The sequence below is a fragment of the Drosophila miranda genome, chromosome 2 (assembly GCF_003369915.1).
Source record: "Drosophila miranda strain MSH22 chromosome 2, D.miranda_PacBio2.1, whole genome shotgun sequence".
In the NCBI taxonomy this organism is placed as follows: Eukaryota; Metazoa; Arthropoda; class Insecta; order Diptera; family Drosophilidae; genus Drosophila; species Drosophila miranda.
Genome location: NC_046675.1, coordinates 11,898,231 through 11,915,166, shown reverse-complemented (window position 1 = coordinate 11,915,166; position 16,936 = coordinate 11,898,231). Strand labels below are relative to the sequence as shown.

General features: G+C 49.4%; 3 protein-coding genes across 3 annotated transcripts; all 3 read left to right on the top strand.

The window, feature by feature from the left end:
* The first annotated feature begins 3,678 nt into the window (after positions 1-3,678).
* On the top strand, positions 3,679-6,369 carry LOC108157729. Its single transcript, XM_017289900.2, has 2 exons — positions 3,679-4,262; positions 4,317-6,369. The coding sequence occupies exons 1-2, from the start codon at positions 3,841-3,843 to the stop codon at positions 6,337-6,339; spliced, it is 2,445 nt and encodes an 814-aa protein (XP_017145389.1). The 5' UTR covers positions 3,679-3,840; the 3' UTR covers positions 6,340-6,369.
* Positions 6,370-6,830: 461 nt separating this feature from the next.
* LOC108157517 lies at positions 6,831-9,835 on the top strand. The gene is made up of 3 exons (XM_033389926.1): positions 6,831-7,458; positions 7,527-7,779; positions 7,839-9,835. Exons 1-3 carry the CDS (start codon positions 6,923-6,925, stop codon positions 9,744-9,746), a joined length of 2,697 nt encoding a protein of 898 aa, XP_033245817.1. The 5' UTR covers positions 6,831-6,922; the 3' UTR covers positions 9,747-9,835.
* Positions 9,836-12,419: 2,584 nt separating this feature from the next.
* LOC117187350 lies at positions 12,420-16,368 on the top strand. Its single transcript, XM_033389818.1, has 3 exons — positions 12,420-13,122; positions 13,191-13,443; positions 13,503-16,368. Exons 1-3 carry the CDS (start codon positions 12,554-12,556, stop codon positions 15,963-15,965), a joined length of 3,285 nt encoding a protein of 1,094 aa, XP_033245709.1. The 5' UTR covers positions 12,420-12,553; the 3' UTR covers positions 15,966-16,368.
* Positions 16,369-16,936: the final 568 nt, after the last annotated feature.

The window sequence follows — 16,936 nt, the reverse complement described above, 5'->3', positions numbered from 1 at the left end:
AGTTTTAATTTCCGCTTTGCGGTCGCCTGCAGATAGTCAAAAGCCATCGATAGAACCAGTTAAAATCGTCCCTCTTCGTAAGCTGATGCTAAACGAAACATTTTTCACCGACAGTTAATGGTATCGTGGAAACAAATGGTATAGCTATATTTTGAGCATTCTACAGACGATTTGTGGGGGAAAAAATACATTGCAATGCACCTTCGATGCAAATTGTGTTTAAATAGACACGTCCTATTCAATTGGTTCCTTCCAGCGGTGAACAAATCATTGTCATGTCATATAGTCAGAGATGTATTTAGAAATGTTACCGAATGAAAGGTGGAAAATTTATGCGACGGCGAAAAATGTATCTTGTGAGAGCATCTTTCGAATTATCAACTCCTACTTTTGCATGCAATACTATGTCAAGCGGCGGATGTAATTTAACTTTATGTTGGGAAAAATATGGGATCCTTAACAATAGCGGCCTCCTCAAAGCCGGAGGACTAAGCAAAATGAAGTTTAAATTCGAATAAATTTTCAATTATTTGACTCGACCTGGAGTTTGCTTTTTTCGATTTTTTTCATCCACTTTTAACGCTTAAGAGAGTTTCGCACAAAGAAATGGGACGGGAGACAGACAGTCGAGTCAATATTGAAATTTGCTTGAACATAATGCTGTTTCCCGGCAGATATGTACATCCCTACATACGTGTGTGTTGTGGGTATACAAATGATATTGAAGCATCTGGCAAAGGCCAAATAAAAAATAGATGAACCCACTTGCCTTTTCCCCTACATGTGAGGTGAGGAGGGGCAAGATGTGTGTGTGGAGCAGACAAACATCCTTGAGGCAGTCAGGCCAGAGGAGCGAAGGGGAGCCACAAGCTAGGCCATTAAAATGAGCAAAAATTGTCATAAAAATCCCAACCTTTTGCTTATCTGCAAAAGGCAGAAAAATACCAAAATTGAAGTCAAATTCTAATCAGGCAAAGCGAAGCTTGACAGCCAAAAAGGTACGAGTATTAGCCCAAGTAAGTCCTGAATGGATATAATTTCAGAAGAGATGGAAGCGATACCTTAAAGAAAATCAATATTGGGCGAAATGCAGCTTAAAGTTCTGGGAGCCGGAAAATCTGCAGCGGAAAAAGAACAGAGCAGGCGTTGCTTTGGCTTAGAAAGCCTACCATCCGCCATGATGTAACACTTTGGATAGAACGAGCAAGTTCTCAGTCTCTCAAAGACCAGAACCATCTCACTTCCATTTTCAGCATTCGCAGATTTATTGGATAGCAGAATTCCAACCTCCAATTCCAGCTGCAGCTGTGAGGGATTTGCCAGCATATTTCAAACGCATTTAATGGCAGTGCTCATTTGTCTACCAGCAGGAGAAGCAGCAGAGGCAGCCACATCAGCAATGCTCTTAGACAGATTCAGTGGGTTAGATGCAGCCACAGGCACCGCCACACAAAAGAGCAGAAGGCGAAGAGGAGCGAAGAGGTGCCATGCGCCATGTGCCTTGTACTTGTGGCGTATACGTAACGTGCGAAAACCGAACAAAAGCGCCCAAAAAAGCATTTCGATGTGCACACTCGCACTCTCCCTCTTACCAATTACGATTACTTGTGGGAATGGTATGTGGTTGTGACCCCTCTGCCACTGTCAGGGCCATGGCCGAAAGAGAATTGGAATAAGTTTGGCGAGCTTGCAACTGTTTTATTGTTTATCCAAAAGGATTCATTAAGCTCTACTTATGGCCAACATGCTTCGGGCCATATCACACTGTCCCATTCACACACACAGAAAGACAAAAAGAGAGTTAGAGGAGTTAGAGAGAGCTTTGTGTCTGTAAGAAATTCTAATTGGTTTGGTTTTTTGGCTTAGCAAAGTGCTTGGCATTTGTTTTGAGTCCAGACATTAATTTGGCAAAGCAATTAAATTGCTGCCCGAATGAAGATGTGGAATTTGTGGCACAAATATGCAAATGAATGGGGACAAAGTGCATTGGAAAACTCACTCAAAAGTGATTCAGCAAATCAGTTATGCAATCCAAGGCTGGATATTAGACACATCAGCAATTTGGTCCACCACTCGATGGACATTCAGTCTTCAAAGTCTGACCAGAGACAATTTCCATGGGGAATACTGGGGACCACTCTATTGATACTCGATCGAAACCATGACAATGTCGAAAATTGTTTTGCAATTGCTTTACATGACAAAATGGCCAACTAATTAACAAGCCATTAATGCAACGATTTTGGACCAGAGGAAAGCCAATTGTGCCGCACGAAAATGTTGGCCAGCACTCTCCCGTTGCCATTTTCACACGTTTTGTGGGCGAACACATTTATGCAAAGTCGGACTAAAATTTTGCTGCAATCAAAGGAGGATATTTTCTGGCACAAAAGGGTGTATACCCTTACAAATGTTCCACCATTTTAAATTGATATGGTTAGAATATACCGATTAAAAGACTATGAACTCGAATATGCCTATCTAGGCACTCCGTAATGTGATGTGAGTGATTTAAGAGACAGATAACAACCCAAGCAATAGTAAAGAACTCTTAGTTTCAAGCCAACCAATCGCTTAAAGGATTTCTAACATGTAGGATACTAAAGCTTGGTGCTGGTAGTGTATAGTGGATCATCCACTCTCCATGGACGCTCTCTTCCTTCGGTTAGAGTATCGTTAGGTCCCAACTAGTTTTGGATAATTTATGCATGAGTGGTTTCCACTTGGCCAGCAGAAACCGGCCAAACACTCGACAAACCAAACATATACATAGAAACGAAATGTGCCCATGGAACCAATTTGATATTGTTTGGTCACCATCCCCTCGAGCCACCATCCTCCCCCTAATCGGGCAGCCCCCGTGGACACCCACCCACTTGGCTGCACTAATTTGTATCCAATTAAATCGGCTTAGTTAGTCGGGGAGTCTATTCTGTTCTGCTCTCCTCTCCTCCCTCAAAAATCGTTTTCGTTTTGTGGTTCAGCATTTTTGGGGAAATTTTCCAATGTTTCCTCTGCAACACCTCCCTCCTATCAACACCAGCTCCAGCCCCTTTGCAAATTTGAATACTTTGATGAGGGGAGACGGGAGTGGAGAGTGGCAGGCTGCCAGAGAACCGATAGGCGTCGACTTAATGCGCGAAATTTAATTAAAATTGAACTTAATTTAGATAAGCATGTGAGGCGGGCTGATATGATAAATTGTGGCACACTTTAGTGGGCGTGGCAGTGGCATGCCTTGCGTGCTTAGCCGCTTTCGAAACCAGTACACTGAGGCAACACTTCGGGGATATTGTAAGAGAGTAAGATATGTTTTCTTAGTTTCCGAACACATTTTCGCCCAGTGCAGTGGTAACCCGAGGTAATAAATTTCTAAAGGTTCAACATAGGGGTGAAACTAAGGGAGTAAAGGTAGCCCCTAGCCAAGGGCTTAGGTTAATGCCCTCTCCGGTGCAACAGGCTTAAGAGTGTCCGTGAAGGGTCTGCTCCAAGTAATTAGAATAACATTTTTTTCGCCTTGGCCAAGAGCCAGACACCCTCTACACTCTGCAGTGTCCTGTGGGGCCAGAGAGCAAGAGGTCACCGAAGGTCAGCGGTGGTAATGAAGCTTTCGATTTGGGTTTCCCACAGGATGACAGGCACTTGGGTTTGAATCTTCGACATTAAAGTCATTCAAAACATTTCAGATTATTTTCTTTTCATTATGTTTTACATTTTTACTCTTAGACATATTTAAGGAATGCATTAAAATTGAGGGAAAAGCTTTCCACTTACTTTTCTAGTTCAAATATTTTTAATTCGCCGACGAAATTTTCAATTGAGTTACATACGACAGCAGCCATGGCAGTCAACTTCCTGTGCGACATAGTCGTCAGCCATTTGGAGCTGCCCCATGACAACATCAGCGAACCCAAGCATCTTCAGGTGTCCATGCACTTTGGCAAGGTGCCCCTTACCCTCACCTCCAGCTGCATCAACGTCCGTGAGTTCCCGGCCGGAAGTCAGACCGACTTCATAGACACCCCCAAATCGTTGCGGCAGACTCTGGCGGCCAATGGGCTGCCCATCACCGTGCGCCTTGCTGGCAGGACTCTGGGCACTGGCACGGTGCAGTTCCCCGATGACTTCACCGACCGCATCGACAACCCCATGAGCGACTTGATGTACGGCGGCTCCTGCAGCCTGCTACGCAATAATGAAATCATCGGCGTCCTGGAAATCATGCTGCGCCTCACCATCAAATGCGAGGATCCACCCATTGAGTAAGTATTGGAGAGAAGGGCTCAAAGGATATTCAGCTCAATTTCATTCCCTAGACCCGACACAGGCAGCAAGAGACGTCCCACCTGTGTCAATCTGGGTCCAACCATCAACCAGCAGGATATCATGTTCATGGTGGGGTCCGCCGAACCGTGTGAGATTCCCTCGGATCCATGCGACGACCACCTGGAGGCCGAGCCGGGCGATGAGCAGCTCCAATGGGATCTCTCGCGTTACCGAAGCCGGAACTCGAGGATCGACTATGATGAACCCGAACCGCAGGAGAAGCCCTGTCTTGGACACCTGCGCCAGCTTACAGACAAGTATGCGGGAATCATTCAGTCGGTGGCCGATAGTGTCAAAGACCTGAAGCCATCGCCCTGTATAGTGCGTCCAGTCAAAGAGGATTCACCCTGCCGGGTGCCCTTCGATCGGCAAAAAAAACGCATGATACCCGTGCCAATGGGCGATACGGAAGAGTTTGGCATCAAGCCTATCCGATTCTGCCCCGTTTGTCTACACGCCATGTCCTGGCTGCCCAAGTTCGCCGCATGCCCCAACTGCGGCACGAAGCCCATGCCTGTGACGGAGAAGCGGCACACAGGGGAGCTGACAGCGGATATGATCATTGCGGAGCAGCTGCGAAAGCGAAACACTTTGTCAGAAGACGAGGACTTCTGCAAGGATCCCTGCGATAAGAAAGTGCAGGAGACGGACGATGACGGATGCAAGCCCTGTCGCTGCACCTGCACAAGCGAAAAAATGTGCGTCCGCTGCCGCATACGAAAGCTCTGCGAGGACGTATTCCAGACACGTGAAAGCGCATTGTCCAAGGCCAAGGAGTGCCCTAAGCCGCAGACGGGTGAGGACTTCTGCGTGATCACCAATCCACCGGAGAACTGTCGTCCGTACCTCACCCGTGTCTTCTCCGAACTCATCAATCTCTATCAGATCAACGACTCGCGGAAGGCCACTGAGCTGCAAGCGCGCTGCACTCAGTCCCAGCTGATAGTGCCCTCCAATAGACGGTCAGAGCAAGGGCAGGATGGGCAGGAGGCCCTCTCTCTGGGTGCCAGGGGGGCTCCAAAAAAGACAGGCCACAAAACGTGTCTGTCCAGCGATAGAGCCGTCCCCCGGCGGCACGGCTGGGGCTGGATGAACACCGATGAGGCTCGCAAGTATGGCTGGCGTCCCGGTGTTATTGCGCGGTCCACCAGCAGAGTGATGAAGTTCTTCCTGGATCAAGAGGCGCAGCGGAGCGTGTTCAGCGTCTGCCAGGAGCTAGAGGAGAAGAACAAGGAGATGGAGAAACAAACCCAGTCCGTGCTCAACGTGTGCAAGCGAAACCACGAGATCTTCGTGACCCTGCGCCCGCTCAACACCTTGGGAATGGAGCAGCATCCTATCACCTTCAAGATAGTCAAGAGCGAGCTGGCCCTAGCTCTGAGTGATCTCAAGCGCAGCCTCAAGGCCAAGGGCTTCGTCAAGTGCACCTGCCACCAGACGCTGATGATGTGCACATGTCGAAGTCCGCGGGAGAAGCGACTCCTAGAACGAGCCATCTACAAGGAGTGCCGGCGCCGCGTAATAGCCCCCTGTGCCGACCACCTGGTCCTCACGGACACCACCGACAGCGAGATGGAGTTCGACTTCGATGTCACGCCTCCCGCAGGCACCAAGCAGCCGTACAGGCTACCCAAAGCTCGCAGCGGAAACCGAGGCACACAGACCAGCAAAAAGGACCGAGAGCCGCCTTCCCCACTCTATCCAATCCAGCAAAACCCCTACTGGCGCTCCTTCGACTGCGGCGTGGGCGATCGTTACATGGGCACTGCCTTTGGCGACAATGGGGAAACCGTCTTCGAGGACGGCGTCTTCGGCTACATGGGCGGGGGCCAGCACGGCGAACCTCCTTCTCGTCGGAGTCCGAGAATCTGGGGCACAAGTCCAGGCGCTCCCATGCTCCTTGGCAGTTGTCGCAACGCGGATAACAACACTCGATTTAGTGGCACTGCCTGGCGTGGACTAGCCCGAAGAGTACTAACAAAAATGCGAAATGGGGCAAAGAATATAAAATAAACAGTGAAATCTAGATGAATAAGCAACAAGTTTTTTTATTTCCGATGTTCAAAAAGTGTGTAGGGGTGTAATAGATTTGTGCGGAAACTGGATGGAGCTAGAGCAACCAAATGTTGTATCTAGACTCCTGTGATATCGCACTGTTCAAGGGCGCCCTCCACAATTTTGAAGATACGAGATAACTTAGCTGTCGGATTATTATTATAGCCAGAAAGAACAAATCAATCTGAAGTGACTACGCTCGCCGTCCATGCACCTACTCATTTTCTATCTCTCGCTCTCACACACCCTTTTTCATGAATGTGTGCGCCTTCTGGCGAAGGAGAGCCATACTGCCGTAACGGGATTATACCCGATACATATATATACATACATACGTAGAGTCTCGCCGTAGCTGCGACCCACACCCTCTCGTTTTGTTAATCATAAAAGTTGATGCCCATTCGAATCATCGAAGTAGTCCAACTACAACTTACCAAATTTTACAAATAGTCTTTGAACACATTATACAAATAGTCTTTTAACAAATTATGAAGTACAAATTTGAAATCAATTTAAATTTTTAAGTAAAATTTAAATCACCATGGCAAAGAAGAAGCAGAAAAGAAAATCCAAGTCCCGCTCAAATACGTTGGTACCTGCGCGCGAGCCACCGGCTGAGGCCGCGCCAGTTGAGAAACCAAGGCCCACGATGAAGGAGCCACCACCGACATTTATTTTTGACGTCGTGGTGACCAATCTGGAGGCACAGGGCGTAGAAATCACCGATCCCAAGGGGCTGGCGATCGATGTGAACTTTAACCGCATGCCTTTGACCCTCACCTCGAGCCGGATCAATGTCAACGAGTTCAAGCCGGGCAGCGGCGCGGAGTTCCAGACGGAGCCCAATGCCTTACGCAAAACTCTCGATGAATGCGGCATGACATTCGTGGTAAAGTACAAGAATCGCGCTGTGGGCAGCGGACAGACATCCTTCCCTACCATGGTCACAGAGCGCATCGAACGAGAGATGAGCGACATCATCCATGTGGACACGTGCGTTTTGTCTAAAGGGGGAGAGCCGGCTGGTAAGCTGGAGGTCCTCTGCCGCCTTGTCATCCGCTGCAATGAGCAGCCGAAGTACGTAAAGAGTCCTTTCCCCCATAGTAATCCAGACCTAATAAATTGCTTCTTCAAAATATCCGCAGGGTGGCGGAGAGCGAATGCCAGCGGAACATGGACAAAAGCATCAATCCGCAGGACATAATGTTCGTTATGGGCGAATCCCAGCACTGTCCCAGTCCTTGCGATCCCTGCCTAGATGCCATGGATTCAGAGCCGGGTGATGAGCGTCTGCGCCTGGATCTGCAGCGATATCACAGTCAGAAGGCCGGCACCTTTAATCCCAATAAAATGACGACGGACAAACCATCTGGAATTCCGGCTTGCTGTGAACTGAAGGTGGGTGCGAGGTAAGATCAGAGTTCCCATTGATAATCCTATCTTTTAAACCTTTGCAGAAAATGGCCGTGGAGTATGAGCAGCTAATAGACTCCATAACCAGATCCACGGGCTGCGCGCCACCACCAAAGCTGCCTTGTCGGAACCCGGATGAGTTTGATATGAGTCCCTGTCGTGACACACACATGCCCGTGGATCTGAAAATGCCAGGAGAGCCCCATCTGCCCTGCTTTTCGTATCTGCCGACTCGTCAGGAACAGCAGCCCGACTTTTGCGATCAGAACCGTATACCAATGCCCATTGCAGACTGCGACGGAAAGAAGCCGGACATCAAGCCCATCCGTTTCTGTCCCGTGTGCCTGACCAACATGTCCTGGATGCCAAAATTTGCTTCCTGCCCAAAGTGTGGCATCAAGCCGATGCCCGTTGTAGAGGACCGGCACAAGGAGGAGAAACTGACGGCCGACCAGATACTGCTCGAGTTCCTCGGCAAGCCACCGGCCACGATCGACGATTACTGCGTGGATCCTTGCGAAAAGGCAATCAAGGACAAGCACAACGATGCAGGTGGCACTGACGAGTGTCCTCCCTGCCGCTGCACCTGCAAATTCGGGAAGCTCTGCGCCCACTGTCGCATCCGGAAACTATGCGCAGACATCTTCCAGCCGAACCAACTCCAGGCAAAGTGTCCCAAGGTGGAGCCGCAGCCGCCCGAAGACTTTTGCGTCGTTAACAAGTCGAGTAACGAACACTGCCGACCCTCTCTGGCCAAGGTTTTCTCTGAGCTACGCGACCTCTACGACATCAAGGACAATAAAAAGATATACGAGTTCGATGAGTACTGCGAAGTGAAGAAAACCATGGAGCCGAAGACGCCAGGCAAAGATGATGACAAGAATATCCGCAAGGATAAACTCCAGGCACAGACTATGAAGCAGTCTCTCTTCAGCCCAGGCCCCAAGCGCCCCTTCAACACCCGCACCGTGACCGGCCGCCACAAGTACTGCGTTCGCCAGCAAGGAGCAGTATCCAGAGACCACGGCTGGGCATGGAGCAACAGCTATGAAGCACGCAAAATGGGCTGGCGACCCGGCGCCGTACGGCGGCCCATCGTAAAGCTGATGAAGTTTTTTCTCCTAGACAGACGAGAGTCGGCCTTTAAGAAGTGCAAGGATGCTGAGGCCGAGGAAGTGGCCAAGGAGCTACAGCAACCGGTGCTCAAAGTTTGCAAGAAGAACGGGGAGATCTTTATCACCCTCCGGTCGTTGGGCACGCTCGGGATGCGGCAGAAGCCCATCATCTTCCGGGTGGTTAAGAGTGAGCTGGCCGTGGCGCTGCGGAAGATCAAACGGATTCTCAAGGAAAAGGGCTTCAGAAAGTGCACCTGCCACCAAACGCTGATGATGTGCACCTGCCGCAACACCATAGAGAAGAAGCAGCTGGCTTCCGCCCTGGACAAGGAGTGCCAGCGCCACTGCATAGCCCCCTGTGCCGACCATCTGGTCCTGACGGACACCAGCGAGAGCGCCATGGAGTTCGACTTCGATGTCACGCCTCCCGCAGGCACCGAGCAGCCGCAGAGGCGACCCAAAGCTCACAGCGGAAACCGAGGCACACAGACCAGCAAAAAGGACCGAGAGCCGCCGCTGCCAAAGTATCCAATGAAGCAAAATCCCTACAGGCGCTCCTTCGACTGCGGCGTGGGCGATCGTTACATGGGCACTGCCTTTGGCGACAAAGGGGAAACCGTCTTCGAGGACGGCGTCTTCGGCTACATGGGCGGGGGGCAGCACGGCGAACCTCCATCCCGTCGTAGTCCGAGAATCTGGGGCCCAAGTCCAGGCGCTCCCATGCGCCTTGGCAGTGGTCGCAACGCGGATAACAACACTCGATTTAGTGGCACTGCCTGGCGTGGACTAGCCCGAAGAGTACTAACAAAAATGCGAAATGAGGCAAAGATTCAGTAGATTATATGTAGTGGTAATTAGTTATTAATGGCAGTAACTATGCATAGTATGTAGTAGATCATAAAAATATATGTACTTTCTAATAGTGATCGAACTTGTTTCGAATGCGCTCCAGGAAATATTTACATACGTCGTTTCTTGGCTATAATTTATACTGGTTTCACGAATTACTCCGCGGTGCGGTGGTCTGGTCTCAACTTTCAAACGCAACCAAAGCTTATGGTGACGTCGGATCACCCACATTATTAACACGCTCTCTCGGCTCTCAGAGAGACAAATGGTAATGCACTTTTGCATGCATACTGACAGACGGATGGTCCTCGAAAGAGATTAGATATGAAGACGGTGTCACCTTCTATCTAAATTTATCTTTTTGTAGACGCCAATAGAAGAGATGATAAAAATATATTAAATATCTTAAGAGCTATTAGAAGCTAGTGCTCCGCGCATTAGCTTGTTCGTTTTGATTACCTTCAAAGAAAAACGAAGTCCACCCAAATTTATAAGCTGCAGCTCCTATTTTTTCGCAGAATCACTTTAGAAAAACTGCATAAATGCAATGGTCCAGTGCAATGCACAAATTTCGTATGCTACGATCGGGATCAGTCTGCGTAGCTTGGGAAGACTGTAAAGGCTGTCCAGTTCACAAGGAATTAAAACGCCGTATCCGACGAGTAACAACGCCATGCTCTAACAATACACCAAACGAATTTGTAACTGCACAGATCAATTGACGTATTTCTCATGTAAAATCGAAATACACCGATTCAGCAACTCTCAACTCAACATTACAAATATTCAATGGCTTCTGCATGCTGAAAACGAACAGAACTAACCGACTTAAATACAAGAAATAAGTTAGTTCCCACATTGAGCTCACCCCGCAGAGCAACATCGAAGGAAAACTGCTAATGGGCTGGAATCTGTACTATTTACAGCAGCAAAAATCCCAATACCACAAGGGACGCCCAAAAGAAGATACACGAAATCTCACCAAGGCTCTAAAAAAAGAATAAGAAGACGGCCAACGCCGCTATATAGAACGAGGGGGAACATTGGGAGTTGCTGCTGCGACCGCAACTCTGCATTTATACCCGATAGATAGTCAGTATGGCTACATTGAGTGACAAAGAGTGCTTGCGGGAGAGACAGAAAACTTCGGGCGTTGCGTAGCCATTGCAAATTGATTTGTTGCTTTTGGCTATACAAATGATCCGATCTGATCTAGATTCGGCAATCTGGTAGATATGATCATTCTTTATGACTGGGCGTTTTAAGTTTTCTCGTATCTTCAATATTGTGGATGCCACAGATTTTCGGACTTTGTGTGATCGGAAGGGGGTGAGGCGAAATTTTGAAATAGACTTGTAACAGTGAAATCTAACAAGAGTGTGGATACAAAATGTTTGGTTGCTCTAGCTCTAGTAGTCCTTGCGATTTGTGGATGCCAAAGATTTTCGTCCTTTGCGGGTGCGGAAAGGGGTGGGGCGAAATTTTGAAATACACTTGTGTGGGTTCGATATCACAGGAGTGTGGATACCAAATGTAGTTGCTCTATCTCTTATAGTCTTTGAGATCTAGGCGCTCACTTTTTGCGATAGCCGACCATGAAACGAGTGTGTTAGAGAGAGACAGAGCGGGAGAAAATGAAACTGTTTTCTTCAATCTGGCTATACTAATAAGACGATCTGGTTCAGCTTCTGCAATTATTCTCTTCGATTCTGCGTTTTTGGATTTCTCGATGCCACGGGGCGAAGTTTTTAAATACACTTGTAACAGTGAAATATCACAGAAGTCTGAACACAAAATGTCATTGCCCCAGCTCTAATAGTCTCTGAGCACTAGGCGTTCATAGAGACGGATAGACGGACGGATATACTTTATGGGGTTGGAAACGCTTCCTTCTGGACATTACACACATCCATTTTCACCGCATATCAAATATACCCCTATACTCATTTGGAGTATCGGGTCTAAAAAGTTGCACAAAGCATCCGCTGTGGAGGGCCTTAGAGGGCATACAAGAGAAACGGTAATACCATTACGGTGTCATCAGGTTGTGAAATAAGTCATAGCTCTGAAAATGATCATAGAACTCTGCAGGTGTGCGGCTAAAAAACCTGCCAGCTTCTAAGTGCAATCACAAGACTTGGAAAGACACCGCGATTCTATTAACAGGGGAGAGATGGAATGCAAAATCGACTGCAGGTTACTTTTACTTTCAACAGAGCTGTCCTTCTTTGGCTCTGAACAATGCACGCATCCCGCAATCTAACGACTTAATACATATTGACAGGCGGATAACGTGGTGCAAGCACACAGAAGTAATCGCTCTGCGCTTAGCTTGGACTAGTAGAAAGTCCTTCTGTACAACTCCGTGCTGAAACCTATCTGGAGGTATAGCTCCGAGCTATGGGCGTTATGAGGCAACGCAAGCAGAAGTAACATCGACATTATCCAGCAAGCACAGTCGAATAAGAATATCCACACAGATAGTAGATAATAGTAGATAAATAAGATTGAATAATATACCTCTTCTATCATTTGTGGCTCACAGAAAGATAATAATGCCCCTTCGAATAATAGAAGTAGTCGAGTCTTAATTGCCTTGTAAACCGTCATCCTGACTTACATGGAGTTTTCTTTAATCAAAGTTCAGTTTGCTTTAATGTTCAAAACATAGTATTATCTGTTCAGTGTTCTAGTTTTATCGCATTAGTGTACTAAGTCTACAAAAAAAATTTTAAAGTAAACAAAATTGTAATACACAGAAACCCCTAGAGCAAAATTCTCGATTTCAACCAAAGATGAGTGCCCCCTGGTTTACGATGTCAAAGAAAGGATGGAGGGAAAAGTCCCAAACAATGATGTTTTTAGCTGCGCCCGATCCACCAGCTGTGGCCGCTCCACCGGCTGCGGCCGCGCCAGTTGAGAAACCAAGGCCCACGATGAAGGAGCCACCACCTACATTTATTTTTGACGTCGTGGTGACCAATCTGGAGGCACAGGGCGTAGAAATCACCGATCCCAAGGGGCTGGCGATCGATGTGAACTTTAATCGCATGCCTTTGACCCTCACCTCGAGCCGGATCAATGTCAACGAGTTCAAGCCGGGCAGCGGCGCGGAGTTCCAGACGGAGCCCAATGCCTTACGCAAAACTCTCGATGAATGCGGCATGACATTCGTGGTAAAGTACAAGGATCGCGCTGTGGGCAGCGGACAGACATCCTTCCCTACCATGGTCACAGAGCGCATCGAACGAAAGATGAGCGACATCATCCATGTGGACACGTGCGTTTTGTCTAAAGGGGGAGAGCCGGCTGGTAAGCTGGAGGTCCTCTGCCGCCTTGTCATCCGCTGCAATGAGCAGCCGAAGTACGTAAAGAGTCCTTTCCCCCATAGTGATCCAGACCTAATAAATTGCTTCTTCAAAATATCCGCAGGGTGGGGGAGAGCGAATGCCAGCGGAACATGGACAAAAGCATCAATCCGCAGGACATAATGTTCGTTATGGGCGAATCCCAGCACTGTCCCAGTCCTTGCGATCCCTGCCTAGATGCCATGGATTCAGAGCCGGGTGATGAGCGTCTGCGCCTGGATCTGCAGCGATATCACAGTCAGAAGGCCGGCACCTTTAATCCCAATAAAATGACGACGGACAAACCATCTGGAATTGCGGCTTGCTGTGAACTGAAGGTGGGTGCGAGGTAAGATCAGAGTTCCCATTGATAATCCTATCTTTTAAACCTTTGCAGAAAATGGCCGTGGAGTATGAGCAGCTAATAGACTCCATAACCAGATCCACGGGCTGCGCGCCACCACCAAAGCCGCCTTGTCGGAACCCGGATGAGTTTGATATGAGTCCCTGTCGTGACACACACATGCCCGTGGATCTGAAAATGCCAGGAGAGCCCCATCTGCCCTGCTTTTCGTATCTGCCGACTCGTCAGGAACAGCAGCCCGACTTTTGCGATCAGAACCGTATACCAATGCCCATTGCAGACTGCGACGGAAGGAAGCCGGACATCAAGCCCATCCGTTTCTGTCCCGTGTGCCTGACCAACATGTCCTGGATGCCAAAATTTGCTTCCTGCCCAAAGTGTGGCATCAAGCCGATGCCCGTTGTAGAGGACCGGCACAAGGAGGAGAAACTGACGGCCGACCAGATACTGCTCGAGTTCCTCGGCAAGCCACCGGCCACGATCGACGATTACTGCGTGGATCCTTGCGAAAAGGCAATCAAGGACAAGGACAACGATGCAGGTGGCACTGACGAGTGTCCTCCCTGCCGCTGCACCTGCAAATTCGGGAAGCTCTGCGCCCACTGTCGCATCCGGAAACTATGCGCAGACATCTTCCAGCCGAACCAACTCCAGGCAAAGTGTCCCAAGGTGGAGCCGCAGCCGCCCGAAGACTTTTGCGTCGTTAACAAGTCGAGTAACGAGGACTGCCGACCCTATCTGGCAAAGGTTTTCTCTGAACTGCGCGACCTCTACGACATCAAGGACACTAAAAAGATTTCCGAGTTCGATGAGAACTGCGAATTAAAAAAGACCAAGGAAGAGGAGACAGACACGACAGGCAAAGTTGATGATAAGAACATCCGCAAGGATAAACTCAAGGCACAGACTACGAAGAAGTCTCTCTACAGCCCAGGCCCCAAGCGCCCCTTCAACACCCGCACCGTGACCGGCCGCCACAAGTACTGCGTTCGCCAGCAAGGAGCAGTATCCAGAGACCACGGCTGGGCATGGAGCAACAGCTATGAAGCACGCAAAATGGGCTGGCGACCCGGCGCCATCCGGCGGCCCATCAAAAAGCTTATGAAGTTTTTTCTTCTGGACACTAGTCGAGAGTCGGCCTTTAAGAAATGCAAAGATGCTGAGGCCAAGGAACTGGCCAAGGAGCTACAGCAGCCGGTGCTCAACGTCTGCAAGAAGAACGGGGAGATCTTTATCACCCTCCGGCCGTTGGGCACGCTCGGGATGCGGCAGAAGCCCATCATCTTCCGGGTGGTTAAGAGTGAGCTGGCCGTGGCGCTGCGGAAGATCAAACGGATTCTCAAGGAAAAGGGCTTCAGAAAGTGCACCTGCCACCAAACGCTGATGATGTGCACCTGCCGCAACACCATAGAGAAGAAGCAGCTGGCTTTCGCCCTGGACAAGGAGTGCCAGCGCCACTGCATAGCCCCCTGTGCCGACCATCTGGTCCTGACGGACACCAGCGAGAGCGACATGGAGTTCGACTTCGATGTCACGCCTCCCGCAGGCACCGAGCAGCCGCGGAGGCGACCCAAAGCTCACAGCGAAAACCGAGGCACACAGACCAGCAAAAAGGACCGAGAGCCGCCGCTGCCAAAGTATCCAATGAAGCAGAGTCCCTACTGGAAAGCGTACAACTGTGCCGCGGGCGATCGCTATGTGGCCACGGCCTTTGGGTCACCCGGCGAGGAAGTCTACGAGGATGGACTCTTTGGGTGGGGTGGCGGTGGACCACACGGACCGTCCGCCCAGCCTGGAGGAAAGCCGAAGGCGCCTGGCATCTGGGGCTCCCCTGAGGGAGGCCCAATGCCAGCGGGACCAGGAGGAGCCAGTCGAGGCGGCCGCGGAGGTGCCTCTGGAGGTGGTGGAGGAGGCGGTGGCGGTGGTGGTGGTGGTGGTGGTGGTGGCGGTGGCGGTGGCGGCGGCGGTATACCAGCCGGAATGAAGGGATTCCCAAAGGGTGTGGCTGCCAAAGTGGCTGCAGCTGCTGCAGGAGGAGGTCTCAAGGGACCACTAGCATCAGTAGGTCGTGGAGGAGTGGGAGGCGGAGGAGCAGGAGGCGGAGGAAGAGGAGGGGGCGGAGGTGGAGGTGGAGGCGGAGGTGGTCCGATTCCGGTGAGAATGCCCCAGCGCTATATAAAAGCCCTCGAGAAAGCGGCCAATGCTGAGAAGGAGGTCCAACAGAAGCAAGCCGAGCAGAGGAAGAAGGGCATAGATATGATGAAGTACCTCCAAAAGTCGGGAGCTCTCAGCAAGCCCTGGAACCCGGCAGACGGCAAGGCTCCGAAAGGCAAGCAAACCGGTCCTGTCGTCGGACCCGATGGCCTAACCGACGCCCAGCGCAAGCGTCGCGCCCTGCTCGATATGCCCCAGCCCCCGCTCGATTCGATAACACGAAGGGGAAAGCCCTTCGATCCCTGTGCCCCAGCTGCCTACTACTGTGGCTACTACTGCTAAGCGTGCGTCCCCTCTCTCGCCTCATTTTCAAGCATTTCCATTTGGTGTGAAATTGTATTTGCCACTTTTCCTCCCCTTCATCAAACATTCAGCAAGTGTGTTGGCGTTTTGTTGTCGCGTTTCCTCGGAGCTGATCAACCCACAACGATTCGCTTTCAATTGACATCACGTCTCCAGGAATTTGAACTGGAGATGGTCCGCAGGCACATCACATTCACGCACAGATGTACAGAGGCATCCACCTCACTAATGCTGCGAAAATCCAATGGCATTACAAAATGTTATGTTATGTGGAAGAAGATTGTATAAAGCTTGTACATAATGCATGAAATATGGCAATTTCAATTAGTTTTTAGTGCCACAGAACGACAGACAGACATGGGATTAAATTTTGTAAGCCCAACAGCTTGTTTGCGATATTATAACAGCATTTTGGATTTGCCAGTCGACATTGGAATAGAGGGGAGCCTTTCCAGCAGAGATTGAAAATGTTGTCTGTGCAGTTAATTAAATGGCAGGCACGCACAGGACGAAAAGGAGCGAGGAGCGAGGAATGAAGCGCTGGGCAGGGGCAGCGCAGGGGCAGGGGAACAACAGCTGCAGCACTTTATCAACGGCTATACACTTTGAGGAAATATTCTACAAGAAATTAAGTTTCCGATTAGCATTTTAAGCTCAAAAATTATAAAGAAAATATCAAACTAATATCACATTTTGAATAATAATCCTAATCAAAGGCCAGAATTCAAACATAAATTGAATCATCTATAAGAATATATAATAAAAGAAATCTCAGTATAAACTGCTAAGGATTTTGCACTACTTTCTCTCAGTGCACATGGGCACCACACACGCTCTACGCATAGAATAATAGTATATTAATAGGGAATGCTAATGCTATGCAAAATACCTAAGCTGATTAGGAGATATAGGCTCCGTATAGCACTCAATGGAGTCGTGCGTGCCCATAT

Excerpts from the sequence above, each read along its gene's own strand:
- LOC108157729 (XM_017289900.2), top strand. The coding sequence starts at position 3,841 with ATGGCAGTCAACTTCCTGTGCGACATAGTCGTCAGCCATTTGGAGCTG. Across the intron at positions 4,263-4,316 it reads TGCGAGGATCCACCCATTGA|ACCCGACACAGGCAGCAAGA; the intron begins GTAAGTATTGGA and ends TTCATTCCCTAG.
- LOC108157517 (XM_033389926.1), top strand. The coding sequence starts at position 6,923 with ATGGCAAAGAAGAAGCAGAAAAGAAAATCCAAGTCCCGCTCAAATACG. Across the intron at positions 7,459-7,526 it reads CGCTGCAATGAGCAGCCGAA|GGTGGCGGAGAGCGAATGCC; the intron begins GTACGTAAAGAG and ends AAATATCCGCAG. Across the intron at positions 7,780-7,838 it reads CGGCTTGCTGTGAACTGAAG|AAAATGGCCGTGGAGTATGA; the intron begins GTGGGTGCGAGG and ends AAACCTTTGCAG.
- LOC117187350 (XM_033389818.1), top strand. The coding sequence starts at position 12,554 with ATGAGTGCCCCCTGGTTTACGATGTCAAAGAAAGGATGGAGGGAAAAG. Across the intron at positions 13,123-13,190 it reads CGCTGCAATGAGCAGCCGAA|GGTGGGGGAGAGCGAATGCC; the intron begins GTACGTAAAGAG and ends AAATATCCGCAG. Across the intron at positions 13,444-13,502 it reads CGGCTTGCTGTGAACTGAAG|AAAATGGCCGTGGAGTATGA; the intron begins GTGGGTGCGAGG and ends AAACCTTTGCAG.